Source organism: Capra hircus, chromosome 23 (assembly GCF_001704415.2).
Source record: "Capra hircus breed San Clemente chromosome 23, ASM170441v1, whole genome shotgun sequence".
NCBI lineage: Eukaryota > Metazoa > Chordata > Mammalia > Artiodactyla > Bovidae > Capra > Capra hircus.
In genome coordinates, this window is record NC_030830.1 from 22,203,514 (window position 1) to 22,218,343 (window position 14,830).

The 14,830-nt window shown below is 47.5% G+C and overlaps 2 protein-coding genes across 2 annotated transcripts; one reads left to right on the plus strand and one right to left on the minus strand.

Moving 5' to 3' along the window:
• MCCD1 (mitochondrial coiled-coil domain 1) lies at positions 787-2,472 on the plus strand. Its single transcript, XM_005696609.3, has 2 exons — positions 787-1,204; positions 1,944-2,472. Exons 1-2 carry the CDS (start codon positions 1,046-1,048, stop codon positions 2,163-2,165), a joined length of 381 nt encoding a protein of 126 aa, XP_005696666.1. The 5' UTR covers positions 787-1,045; the 3' UTR covers positions 2,166-2,472.
• On the minus strand, positions 2,432-13,503 carry DDX39B (DEAD-box helicase 39B). The gene is made up of 11 exons (XM_018039045.1): positions 13,376-13,503; positions 11,842-12,182; positions 10,536-10,663; positions 10,154-10,246; positions 7,920-8,103; positions 6,700-6,818; positions 4,334-4,465; positions 3,537-3,646; positions 3,293-3,437; positions 3,002-3,149; positions 2,432-2,658 (listed from the first exon to the last, which is right to left on the minus strand). The coding sequence occupies exons 2-11, from the start codon at positions 12,050-12,052 to the stop codon at positions 2,642-2,644; spliced, it is 1,287 nt and encodes a 428-aa protein (XP_017894534.1). The 5' UTR covers positions 12,053-12,182; positions 13,376-13,503; the 3' UTR covers positions 2,432-2,641.

A 14,830-nucleotide genomic window follows, 5' to 3' on the forward strand; every position in this document is an offset into this window, starting at 1 on the left:
ATCTCCTCCAAAATTGAACAGGGACTCTCCATTCTTTTTCCACTAAAAAATGGGAACCTGCCAACTAATGGGGAACCCACAGATCTCTGACTTCATCTAAAGTTGCTTCAGCCCAAGTTCAAGAATCACTGATCTCCAGGAAGGTCTCCCTCTCTGCTCCTCTGACCCCCACACTATGGCAGAGGCCATCTTCCCTCCAAATTCAGTGATGTCCCAGACAGCAAACTGCAGCTGTCCACTGTCCAGCAACCTTGCTTTCTGGGGCATGTTTTTCTGAGGACCTACTTTTTCCTAGAAGATCAAAGGTGGAACCATCCACTCTGTGAGCCAGGGGTATGACTGTGCCCTCTAGCCACAACAGGACATTTCAGAACACACTGCAGAAGTCCAGTATGTATACACAAGCCTCAGTGAGGGGACAAGGCTTTTGTTCTAGTGCGGATTTGATGGGAGGGCTCACCAGTTCAACCAAGCTTGAAACTGGTAACTGTATATGGTGCCAACTTAACAGAGGAGGCAAACCCCAACAATGTACAAGAGAAAGGTCACTGGCAAGAAGAGGAAAGGGAAAATCAATACTTGAGCCAGGTCAAGGGTGTGAGCTTTCAAGTCTGGCAGACCTAGGCTTTTCCAGCAGGCTGTGGAGCCTTGAGCACATCCGGCCCAGAGCAGGTTCCAGCCCATACTTGCTGAATGAGTGAGTACTGAATGAAGTTCTGAGCATTTCCTCATCTGCCAACCAGTCATGTAATTCATTCTCCCTTGCAGAACTGAGAGGAATGAATAAGAAACACACAGTGCTAAGAATTACTGACACAAGACATGGTAGGCTGGGGACCAGAGTTCTAAAGCAAATTTTGCCTGGCAGGAACAACTTCACACTAGGGAACCTGAGTTCCTGGACTCTGGGGCCAGGTTGGGAGGCGGGTGGGTGCAACAGAGCAGGGCAGGGGCAGGGCCAGGCATTGAAGCGAGGCCACAGCCCGGAGGGAGCCAGTTCCTGGTGGCTGTAGAGTGGCTCAGACAGCTCCCTGCCTTACCCGCCATGGTCCTCCCTCTGGCCTGGCTCTCCCGATGCTGCCGCCGCCTCCTGCCATCCTGGGCCCCCACACCCCAGAGCTCCTGGAGGTGCTGCTCCCAGAATCCCAGGAGCAGCACAGCAGAGACGAGCTCCACACGCAGTGGGAAGATGTCACCTTCCAGGGTAAGTGGCACCAAGGAAGGTGGAGGGGATGAGGGCAAATTTGTACTGGGGGGCAGAGAATCCCTTCTGTGTCACCAAAGGTCAGCAGAGAGCACACCCGGTGACTCAGATGATAAAGAATCCACCTGCACTGCCAGAGACCTGGGTTCCATGGCTGGGTTGGGAAGATCTCCTAGAGGAGGGCATGGCAACCCACTCCACTATTCTTGCCTGGATAATCCCCATGGACAGAGGAGCCTGGAGGGCTGCAGTTCATGGGGTCAGAGTCCTAGATGACTGAGCGACTAACCACAGCACAGCACAGCACATGCCCTCCACCCCCACCCCATGTTTGTGGCCTAGTCCCAACCCTGTTCCCTAAAGCACCCTCCCTGCCCCCACTCCACTCGAGACCACAAGACACCCTCTATCTGCACCCTACCCTCCTTGCAGTTCACAAAGTCCTTGAACAGAATAACTTCCCCTCATCTATCAGTTAATTATTTCTCAGGAGGGTTGGGACAGCCGGTTCTCCCCTTCCCAAACGCACCTTCAAGTCCAGTTACAGCACCTGGGCTGTGATCTCTACCTACCACCACCCCACACCCCACTCCAGGACTATGCCCAAGACAGGAAACTGCTTTGGCTCTGCAGTAAGATGACCTCAAATTAATGGGGCAGAGGTAGAATTCCTGACTTCCAGTGAGCCTCAGCCTACAGCCCTGCCTGATGACCTCTCCCTAATGCCCTGCCCTCCCAGGAGTGCCAGCCCCGCCCCACAGCTGAGCTGGCCCAGGCGGAGGAGCTGCTGGAGCAGCAGCTGGAGCTGTACCAGGCCCTGGTGGAAGGGCAAGAGGGGGCCTGGGAAGCCCAGGCCCTGGTGCTCAAGACACAGAAGCTGAAGGAACAGATGCGGAGACACAGAGCCTGGGAGAAGTCGCCTAAGCGTTCCATCAGTGGCCCCTTCACCCTCCAGCCCTGAAAACTGCACGCCACCCTCCCCAGCCCTTGGATCAGCAACATCCCAGCCTCTCCCAGGCCCTAAGCAAACAGACGAAACTGCCACAAAAGGGCCAGAAATTGGATAGCCATGAGAAGTCATGGCCTCTGCAGTCTTTTCACTCACATCCCAATTCAACACCTCCCGCTGACCTCAGCCCACAGCAGGGCACAGCATCCCCACAGGAATTTACTCTGGATTATGCCCCAGAACCACCTCACCCCAAATCCAATAAAGGGATGGAATGCTTATAGACACCACAGACGCATAAGTTTTTTAGTTTTGTTAAAAAAAAAAAAAAAAATTCCGACAAATCGGGGTAATGGGTTTTAGGAGTGGTGGTGATGGCAGAGGGAGTCATGGGGTGGGGGCCGGGGCCAGTAGTGTCTCCTTCACCCCCACGCCTGGTGTGCTCTCCTGAAGAGGACTGTTGCATTCCAGAACGGGGGCTGAGTCCTCTACCGCGTCTGTTCAACTGAAAAGAAAATACAGCAGTTAGACTAGATCGTGGGGAAAAATTTTTTTTAAAAATCAAAGTCGGCACAAACAGCCCTCTCCCAACACATCCAAATGTCTGTGTGGTATGTGGGTCAGATAGGTCTGGGGATAGACAGAGAGAAATAATTTCATGAGAAGAGACCTCCATACACAAGTCAACTAAACATCCCAACAGAGCATGAAGGTAGGGGCAGCAGAAATATGGATGACGAACTTGTCAAGTGGCCACCATGCACCAGGGGCTTTAAGAAAAAAACCCACTAAGCAATGAAGAGAATCTAAAGGACTGGGGGAAGCAGCTTCATGAGATCATTACTCACTGTAGGAGGAGATGTCTATCTCATCAGGCAGCTCACTTATATTGACTTCAAAGCGATCCTGCACATCATTGAGGATCTTGGCATCATTCTCATCTGACACAAATGTGATGGCCAAGCCCTTGGTGCCAAACCGGCCTGCTCTGGCCACCTGGAAGGAGATATGTGATAGGACCAGCAGGCCCCACAGCAGGAAGACACACAAAAGGAGGGATGAAATGCGAGATATGAAAAGATAAAGAAACTGAAGGATGGGGAGAGGACACTGGGCTATCCTCCAGGTGTGGGGCTTACCCGATGCAGGTAGGTGTCTGAATCCTCAGGCATGTCGTAGTTAAAAGCAATGTTCACCCGCTCGATGTCCATGCCTCGGCCAAACAGGTTGGTAGCCACAAGAATCCGTCGTTGAAAATCTTTAAATTGCTGATACCGAGAAAGCCTTTATGAGAAAGGAAAGCAGAAAGTGTTGAGATTCTCTTCTCTCAATGGTCCCTTTTGCTCACAAGGACACAAAACATCTTGCCCATCTCTGACTCACCTCTCCTCCTGGGGCATCCCACGGTGGATAGCAATGGCTGGGAAGTTCTGCTCCACCAGGAGCTGGGCCAGGGCAATGCAACGCTGCACAGACTTCACAAATATCACCACCTGTGTGCGTGCGTGGTGTGTATGAGATTGGAGGGATGTGCGTCCATGTGGGTGTGTGTGAGAAAAATTACGAGCAGGAGTTCTCAGTAATTACACTCTTCTAAAAGAACTCCTTAGTCCCCATCACATACTTCCTCTTCTGCTCTAAATACTAAGTCTTTCCCGCTTGGCTCTGACTTTTCCTGAGCAGACAAACATGCTGCAGAGAATATGGAAAACAGTAACCAAAACTACCAGATACATTAGGAGATAAGAATGAAGCCACCACATGAGAACGGTAAAAACCTAATCTAAGTCTGGAAAGACATGACCATTATTCCCACTCACCAAAACATCAAACATAGTAAGAGCTTATAGAAAATGATTTTTAGTGCAAACAAATCACACAAGTAATGAAACACTTCTCCCTGGTGAGCAGTGCAAAACACAAATTTAAGAACCTAATTATTGTGGGACTCTCATTAACTTTAAGACTCAAGATTTTATAATTTGAGGTTTACTTTCTGTATCAGGCATGGAACAGAAAAGCAGTTCCCATTGCGCTCACGCTCAGCCCCTAAGTCTCTCATTTAAAAGACTTTTTCCACTATTCTCTTTCACATGGCATACGTGGCTTCCTCAATAAAAAGGTTTCTGCCAACAGTTGGAGATGTACTCATTCTCCCTACTGGACCCTGGACAACTAACCTGGTTGAATTCAAGGACATCCAGAAGGTCAAAGAGCTTCCGGTTCTTCTCGTTGTCCTTCAGTTTCACGTAGTACTGCTGCAATCCATGCAGCGTCAGCTTCGTCTCATCATCCACGAAGATCTCCATTGGCTGGGGGGGAGGGGGGAGGGAAGGGGTGGGGAACGGGAGGAGGGCAGAGTGGGGGGGTTAAACCTGGGGGGGTGGAGGAAGTTGATCTCCAATACACCCCATGGGGGGATGGGGAGAAGAGAGAAGATTGAAAACCCAGCCCCACCCCCAAAAATACCCACATTTTAATGTGGTCTTTTGGACATTAGATCTGATTTCCTTCCTATCAGTTGAGTTTTAAGATTTCCCAACTGAAAATCGTTATAGGAAAGGAACTCTGCAGGGAGGAAAGGGCAGAGTCCAACCATCCAATGGCAAGATGCCATTACCTCAAACAGAGGTGGTGGAGGAAAGAAAACAAAGGGAAGTGGTTCTCAAAGCGAGAACATGAAGCAAACACCTGGGAAATCATGGCAACAGTGACTCGAGGTCAGAATAACTCCATTAGAGCTGGTTTAATACAGGGCAGAGCTCCATGTGCATATTCTCTCAACTAGGAGAATCATATCTCCATAAGGAAGGTAGATGTCTTCCCATATCCCCATTAGGAAGGTGGAAGATCAGAATACTTCAATGGACTTAAGGTCAAAATGCCATGAAAAGAGAGGCAAAGATTGAGTAGCAACTTGCTCTCGAACCACAAGGAAACAGTTTTAGATGAGATTGGTCTCTGAACGAAAAATCAAACCATCTACAGTGTTACGAGGAAGGTACAATGAGTGGTGGTAAGAAGCAAATTCAGAGCAGCAGAGTTACTCAGTCATCTTTAAAAACAAAACAAACACACACAACCCTTGAAGGGAAGGTAGATAGCATTTACAAAAAAAAAAAAAAAAAAAGTGGTAATTGACACAAGAGTCAACTCTAAAGCCCAATTTCCCTTGTGTGCTGTGCTTAGTCACTCAGTCGTGTCCGACTCTTTGTGACACCATGGACTGAAGTCCACTAAGCTCCTCTGTCCATGAGGATTCTCCAGGCAAGAATACTGGAGTGGATAACTTTTCCCTTCTTCAGGGGATCTTCCCAACCCAGGTCTCCCACATTGCAGGTGGATTCTTTACCATCTGAGCCACCAGGAAGCCATGGTTAACGTAAAACCCCAGGGTACAAGATTTGGGGAAAGGGTAAGTGTGTCATAAGCGAAAACCAGAAGCTGAACTTCAGAATGCAGACTAGCAAAGGAAGGATTTCCAAAGAGAAGTTCCATGGCTTCCTTCCAATCTAACTTGAACCCCAAATACAGCTAAAGTAAGAGTTATGGTCCATGGGAAGGAGCACAGCAGGGAGGGAGGGAAAGAACACACTCCACTGCTTACACAAGGGCCCGCCTAGCCCAGACCCTACCACCACCTGGTTACACCCAAGTGGAGCGCTTCACTTTACTTTTTCCATATCCCTCTGAGTATTAAAAAAGTTAAAAAGAAGAAAAAATAAAAATCTACCACCCTACTCAGAACACCCCTCCCCACCAACACAAACGGAAAGAAACAGGGAGCACGGCACGCCTTGGGTTCAGGAAAAAAACCGGGAACAGAAAAAGAGGCTGGTTTGGTCCTCAGCTTCCTGGTCAGGTTCCCCGCGGCCTCCGCTGCCGCCATCCACCGCCGGGTGAGTCCGCATTCCCCCGCCGCGCCACGGTGCTTCTCTGCTGCTGGTTCACATCAACCGAGGTTCCGACGGGTGCGAGGAGGTACGGGTAGGAAGGAGCATGGACTCGGGGATTGAGGTGCCAAAGGCCCCCACCCCTGGAGGTGGGGAGGGAGCGGATTCGTGTGTGCTGTTTGCTCTTCTTTTGGACATGCCCTGCCATCTGTCTGTCCCTCTCTTGCTCTCCTGCCACCGGGAGGTTATGACTTTGGGGAGCAGAAGGCTCCGGCTGTATGCTTGACGCCACCTGGAGGGTGCGTGGCTGTAGGGGGTATGTAGGAGACGATGGGTGGGTGGTAGGGCAGAAAATCCTGCCCTCCCCCAAAAGGGAGAAGAGGTTCAAAAATGCTTTGATGAAAAAAAAAAGTCGAACACTACCCGCTCTCACGTTAACCCGACCAAGTCTTCCGGAGTTTCCCTGGCGCCGCGCAGACCCTAACACTAACTGTCTCTGCCTCTGTGTGTCTCTTCAAGGAGTCATCACTTTCAAATGGGCGCGTGCCCCCTTCTTGGCGCTTGAAGGACAAGGGAGTCTGGAGGAAGAGGGCGCGGAGGGGGAGAAGGCAGCGGGCGGGGAGTGGAGGGAGAGAAGGTAGAAGGGTATTTACGTCTTGCATGAACTTGCGGCAGACTGGACGAATCTCTTTGCTCAAGGTAGCACTGAACATCATGACCTGCTTCTCATGGGGGGTCATGCGAAAAATTTCCTGGACATCCCGACGCATGTCTACAGGAAGAAGAAAAAAAAAATTATGGTAGAAAAGAGACATATTATCATAAATGAAGATCAGAGACAGGCTTATCAATGAGGTAAGGACTGCTGGAAATGGGTGAGCCGAGAGCTGCAGGTCAGGGTTAAGATTTGCCTCGGGTCTCTCTCTACTCTATTATCTCCAACCGCCATGTAATCACGTCCAGGGTTGCAATACAGTAGGAACAACAGTGCCTATGGACCAGGTTCCAGCCGTTTATTTTAACCACGAAAGAAATTAGATGAAACCCCAAAGCCCACAACCGGAAAATGGGGATAAAGCCCACTGCAGAGACTCACAAAGATTAAGTCCTTAAAAAGCCCTTCTCCCTACTCCTCTCTCCCCAAGCTCCAACTGTCTACCAATATCGCGCACCTATTACATTCCAGCTGTCAGAGTCCATTCCATGCTTCCTCTGGATCACACTGTCCTATCCAGTCAGGCAAATATGACATCTCTACTTGGAGCCCACTTTATAGCTCGCCATCTAGAATAGCCAAAGATCATTTGGAATGACTTATCCCTGGGTATATGCCCATCCCTAGTCTCATTCACCAAATTTGAGTTCTCATAAAACATCTTCCTTTCTTCACAGCACTTAGCACACTGGAACACCACACCACACAGACTCCCACACACACTCTCCACATTCATTCCAGAACTTAAGTCGAAACATTTATTCAGCTATAATCTGATGATACATCCTGAGTTGAGGATGCCAAACAAGTAGACTGTCTCCTTTTCCAGCTCCATTGTCTTCCCTTTGACACCCACTATAGAGATTTACAGAGGACACAATGGTGGTGTGACTAACATCCAAGATTAGCTAAGTCCCTCTTCTCAAAGATAAACATCTACCACAAAAAGGAAGAACATGATCCCCCTCTCCTTGATCACCAAGGAAGCTTAACAAGCCTAACAGAGACTGACCAGGGAAGCCAGAGCCATCAGTCATGGGTGATAGATTAAGAGTCGTCCTGGCACTAAAGTGCTCCAGTATCAAATAAGCATCATTTGGCTCCAAAAGGCAACTTCCCAGATCACTAGACCAGCCCAGCCCGACTGGGACAACTCACCGAGCTGTTCAAGCATCTTATCGCATTCATCCAAGATAAAGTGTTTAATGTGTTTGAGGTTGAGGCTCTTATTTCGAGCCAGGGCTAGGATGCGGCCAGGGGTACCCACGACGATATGCGGGCAGTTCTTCTTCAGCACCTCTTCATCCTTCTTGATAGACAGACCACCAAAAAACACTGCAACCTGCCAACCCAGAAGAGAACAATATTTCACAAGGAAGCAAAGGGTCAACCTTCCCAAGGTTCCCATCCTTTCAATTTGCTCTAAACCAATTCTCAGAACATTTCAGAGCTAAAGGGAACATGAGATCACCTAATCTAAAAGTATCGTATCCCCCAAACATTGAAGCTAAGAAACAAAAGTGACCTGTCCTAAATTACATGGCTGATCATGGCTCTGAGGACTAGCATTTAGTTCTGACTTAATCTAACAATTTTCCTTCTCCAGCTCCAAAGCCAGGCTTCACTGTAAAAATGAGGATGGCAAGAAATTAACAGTATCAAGTACCAAAAAAAAGCTCACAGGTATCAAGTGTTCCTAACTGACCCTAGATTTTTAAATTCCTTTGAATAGACCCTGTTTAGGCTAGACATATTACTCCACCTTAAAACCATTCAGGAAACGGCTGTTGAGCCTTTTAATACAGCATCAGAAACTGCTTTTTTAGTTTCAAAGGGGGAGACCAATCAAGGGATCAGACTATCACAACCTTAAGTCTAGGGTAAATCTAAAACTATTAATTGTGGGATAAGTGGTCTGCAACAAAACAGGAGATACACAGCATCATCTATGAAGAATTCTTGCCCAAAATCTTTAAATTGAATCAGTTAAGCTTTCAAACATAACTTTCAGTTTAGGGACTTCCCTGGCAGTCTAGTGGTTATTGCACTTTCAATGCAAGGGGCATGGGTTTGATCCCTAGTGGGGGAACTCAGATCCCACACACTAGGTGCCACAGCACAAAAAAAAAAAAAAAAAAAAATTCAGTTTACAGGAAACACTGGGAGCGAAAAACAAGTTAAAACACCACCACAGGAGAGTAACCAGACAAATCCAGAGGTAGGACATTTTGCAGAACTAGCCCAATCTCTTTATCAAATCACTGAAGCATAATATTGAACAAAAGGACAAATAGACTAATCAAATTTATATCTGATCTTGACACCAAGAACACTCTTTTGAGTCCACTGGTGATGAATTAAACCTACTGAGGTGAAACTACATCCTAGCTCTCTATTGAGCTCAACAACAAATGTTTTCATAGTCTTAACAATGGAAAGTTATGGAAACTCCACTTGCTAAAAGGACAAAGTAAATGCTAACGAAACCGACAATGTATGAACACAGATATACTTTACACACACACAGAGCTTTGACTATATTTGGAAAATTAAATAGTTTTCCCAAGTTCTGGGAAAAAGAACCATGTAAACAAGCTAAACAGTATTACATGAAAAGTTAAAATGGCTTTTAAGTAGACAAATTGAGAAAATAGTGCCTAATACTTGGTTTCACAGAACATTAGAAGTAAAAAAAAAAGTTAACAAGTGATACTCTGTGTGAAGTATGATTAGACAGGAGAACACAAATTCAACATAAGATCTTTTGGATTAACTACACATTTTACCAAGCGCAAGTACTACTACTACTATTTTTAACAAATTACTTTTAGTTTACGGCTACTACTCAAATATCCCTAGTTCTAAATATAATAATTAAGAGGGAAATTTTTAATCTGAACAAAACTGTATTTTTTCACCCAAGGAGAATAAAAAATTATATACATCAAGCATATACATATGCTTCTCAAATTCCAATTACCTGAGAATCTTATTAGAATGCATGTTCATACTGGATAGGTCTGGGTGGAACCCATGTTATCTATCTACATTTCCAACCACTCCCAAGTGACACTGAAACCACAGAGGTCTGGGAACCACACCTTGAATATCACAGCTACACAATGCACACCCATATTGACACAGTGTATATACATGCTGATACAATGTATACACACATCAATACAATATAGGAGGCACCTCTAACAAGTATAATTCATATCAGAACATAAATCTCTTAGACACCTAAGTTGCAGGAACTTACTATGTCCTACAAGTTTATTTGTGTACAGGTATTTAATACCTGTGGGACGTGAAGACTACTGATCTAGCAAGTTCCCAAGGCCTCCAACTCTCCACACCCTCATTCCCCCAAGCCTCTTACCCTGGCTTACCTTGACGCTGGGCATGTATTTGGAGAAGCGCTCATACTCCTTGCTGATCTGAAAAGCCAACTCCCGAGTGTGACACATCACCAGTACAGACACCTGGGGGGTGGGGGGGAGGCGGGCAGTAGTTGGAGACACAGACAGTATATCCCTTCACCAGGGACGCCACAAAAGCATACCCAGCAGATCACAAGCGGCTACAATTCCGGGTCTAAATCATTAACCCCATGATTACTACAGAATATTCCCCAGAGCTCTCAGTCAAGAGTGATAAAGGTCATTTTAGCAGCAAGAACTCACAGCTCTGAAAGCATCATGTAGCTGAGACAACACCCCTCCTGAACACTAGTAGCCAAGAGGCCTTGCCCAGCACTCTCCCCAAGTGTACCTGTCCAGTAACTGGCTCCAATTGTTGTAGGGTAGCCAGCACAAACACTGCTGTCTTTCCCATGCCTGACTTGGCCTGGCATAGGACGTCCATTCCCAGGATGGCTTGAGGGATGCACTCATGCTGGACTAGAAATAGGGAAGAAAAGGTAAATTAGACTCCAATCTTCAGAGAACTCCACCACATTTTTGCACCAGGCCAAACCCATTTCTCACCACTCAATTCTTAAGTAATTCTTGTCAATTTCTATACCCTCTCTCTGCTCTCTCAATCAAACTGAAAGTGAAGTCGCTCAGTCGTGTCCAACTCTTTGTAACCCCATGGACTGTAGCCTACCACACTCCTCTGTCCATGGGCTTTTCCCAGCAAGAATACTGGAGTGGGTTGCCATTTCCTTTTCCAGAGGATCTTCCTGACCCAGGGATCAAACCCAGGTCTCCCGCACTGTAGGCAGACGCTTTACCGTCTGAGCCACCAGGGAAGTCCCTCAAAGTGATTCCCAAATCAAGACCTTCCCAGTTTCTTCTAGTATCAGCCTCTTCTAACTCCAGGGCCCAAAGTCCTGCCATCAACCCTCTGGGCATCTACCAATCGGTCATCTTAGGTGCTCCTCTGTCCCAATGCTCCTTAATCTGTAACAATCCATGACTTTTGAGGGCCTGTCACAGGCTACTTCTTCTACTTAGATTGTCATGCTTTGGATGACATAACTCTGCAACCTTGGGCAAAATAAAAGAACCCGGTGAAAGTGAAGTTGCTCAGTCATCGCCGACTGTGACCCCGTGGACTATAGCCTGCCAGGCTCCTCCGTTCATGGGATCTTCCAAGCAAGAGTACTGGAGTGGGTCGCTACTTCCTTCTCCAGGGGATTTTCCCGACTCAGGGATTGAACCCAGTCTCCCAAATTGCAGGCAGACGCTTTACCGTCTGAGCCACCAGGGAAGAACTTAGTACTTGACCCAAAAGACAGCTATCTTTAGACCAGCCATAAAGGTTTGCAGAGACCAGAGGTTATTTGATCCAAGGGTCCAACCAGCTCCTCTTTGGAAATTTTAAATTAAAAGACAAAATTTAAAACAAGGAGACAAGGAGAAAAGCCACTCTAAGTTGCTTTGAAATCACTAGCACTTACATACTATCATGAACAAAGACGAACCTATATAAACATCTTCTACTGCTGAAATAGGTTCTGGTACTTATTTCCTGATCTATCCTATATATAAAACTGTAAGGGACCATGGCTATTATCTGTTTTCTTGTATCCTTAAAGCACCAATGAGCACTCCATGCCCAACAGGAAATTTACCTTCTGATGGATGCTCAAAGCCACAGTCAACAATGGCCCGGAGCAACTCTGGCTTGAGCAGGAAGTCACGAAAGCCAGAGCTGTGGATGGAGACATAGGAGCCCTTGACATCCTTCTTGGCAGGGGCCTCAGCCCCATCTCCCCCAGCTGCCGTCTCCACCTCATCATCTTCATAATCCAAGAGCTCATTGTCCACATCGTTCTCCGCCATAACTGAGCCGGCAGGAGAAGGGGAAGGGTCTCCGGATGGGTTAGCGCAGAATAAAGGAAGACAAGAGGAGGAGAGTGGGGGCTTGAGGAACAGAAGAGGAAAAGAAACACACTAGTTTCTGACAGAAGAGCTGGGAGGGGGGAAAAACAGGGAGAAGACATCAGTCATGAGTAGAGCCTTCACCATCTATACCGTCCATCCCCACACTCTTCCTTTCCCTAAACTGACACATGTACCTGGAAACAAAAGTAACAAAGGGGAAAAAAAAGTAACAAAAAAACACAAGACAAAGAAACAAAAGGTAAACATAACACACGGAATGGGAAAAGTGTGTTTCCCAGGAGTGATGGTTAGGACATAGGTTCCCAAAAAGATAGGATCGGAGAAGCAGAAACCGGAAAGCTAGAAAGGCCAGGCCAGCTTCCCAATTCCTGCTCCAGGACAGCAGTAAGTAAATTAAAGACACATAAAAAACAGACTGCTACTAACAATTTACAAGACTGGAGAATGTTAAGTGACAAAATGAAAAATCCTCAACGAAAGACCTTGTGCTTTCCCTATAATCTCAAGGTGTGGACAGCAGCCATCAGTCAAGGGTGATAGATTTACGGTCGTCACTGCGCAAAGCGCTCACTTTTCAAAATGGAAACATCATATGGCTGCCATCCACCTCTCCCAACACTCCAGTCTCCCACTCCTCAGACACCTCACACTCGCGCGTAAAAAATCCTTCGGCGGTGGTGGCGGAGGAGGGTGGGGGCTAAAGAATGGCTCGGCCAGAAGAAAAAAACCCACTCCTCCATCACTCCTTAGGTATGGCTCGTTTCCGAAAAACACACAATGACACCACTCGTAAACATTTAGGAAATGCTCCAAATAACGGTGGGCAAATCGGGCCGAGAAACGTCCAGGTAGGCCTAGAAGCCGGCTCCTCTTATTCCCGCCGCGGACCGAGGACCCAGAAATAAGCGGGAAAGTGAGAAGACCCCGCCCTCCGCAAATACCCAGGACCAGAGGACGCCTGGCGCCGCCTCTCAATGTCACTGGGGCCTCAAATAATCGAGGGGGGCCACCGAAGGAGCGAGAAGCAAAGAAAACACAATGGCGCCGGGGCCACCATCTTGGATTGGGCCCCCCTAGCTTCCCTACCTCCCCCCCAAAGTTTCTTCATCTCGAAAAACATGCAAGCGATGGAACTAACGACCCAATCAGACTCCAGCAACCAGACCATGGCCTGTACAAGGGCTATCAGGAGCTCGTGCGACAGGATGGCCGCAGAAAAACGCAGATGGAGGCGGATGGTGCCGAAGGCCCAAAGCTTACCTGAGCAAGGCAAAGACGTATGGCGGCGGCAACAGCGACGAAGAAGGGAATCTGCCTTCACTTCCGGTTCCCGGTTTTCCCTCCACCCGGCCTCCCGCCTTCGCTGATGCGAGCGCGCAGGCGCGAAGAACCGGAAGACGGGCCTTCTACGGTTGTGTAGTTCTGCTCGTTCTAGGGTTGCCTTTAGAAAATGCCTGCGTGAAAAAAAAATTTTTAAGCTGCTTCTTACTCTTTTGCTACTACCAGTAACAAAATGCATCAAGGAAACTATAATCCTTCCCATTGTTATCTTTTTTCCGCGTGTCCAGTTCTTTTCCGCGCCTCTCTCTTCATTTAGATTCTTGCCACTCAGGTCTTCTCTCTGGGCACCCCTCCTCTGGGCGCAGGAGGACCCAAGCTGGCGGGACTTCGATTTCCCACGGGGTCCTTGGCCCGGTAGTCAAGGTGACCTGGGGGCGCTGGCGCTGGAGTTAGGGAACGGCCAGCGCCAGGTGTAGGTAGTGGGTACGTCTCACGGATCCTACCTCCTACCTTTTCCCCAGTCTTGGAACGGCATTTACCCAAAGTAATGGTTGGCTGATGTATCTGATGTCCTAAGGGCCGTGGGCTTGGGCTGTAAGTCAGGAAGGTGTTTTGAAGCCACTGCGTGCAGGACTGGGGGTCTAGATTCTGCCCCAAGTGTTAACGATAAATACTAGGGCATGAGGGTTACATGGTGGTGGGTTAGTCGCTAAGTCGTGTCAGACCCACCAGGCTCCTCTGTCGATGGGATTCTCCAGGAAAGACTACTGGAGTGGGTTGTCATGCCCTCTTCCAGGGGATCTTCTCCACCCTGGGGTTGAACTCAGGTCTCCTGCATTGCAGGCTGGTTCTTTACCTACTGAGCCACCAGGGAAACCTGAGTGTTACATAACATTTTATAAATGTTATTTCAACCAGAATGGGCTTAACCCTTTACCCAATAACCCCTCCCTTGGTTCATCCTGAATATTTTTCCTGAATGAAACATTTGATATCTCCCGCCTCACTTTTATATGCTACAGAAGTCAAATGTGACTTAACAAAAATGATAACAAACGTTTGACCTTTTACCTATTATCACTTAACCATTTAACACCAAGGTGTACCATTATTCCCATTCTATATCAAGCAAACAGATTCAAAGAAATAAACATGTCCAAAGTAATACAGCTAGCAAGGTGACAGAGCCAGAATGGAGACACCTCTTTATTCTCTACTGTATCCCGTCTCCCTGATTAAAGAGTGCTTAATAAATACCCTATAGATAACCTCATTGGTTCAAGGCTCGTTTTCTGTGGCCAAAAGAAATAACAGTGATTCAAGGATGATGTTACAGAAGGGCAGTTTTTCCAACACACAATATCTTTTTTTCAACAGCATTTATCAACTGCCAGTCCTGCGTCAAGTGCTAGCCTAAGATCTGGGTACATAGCA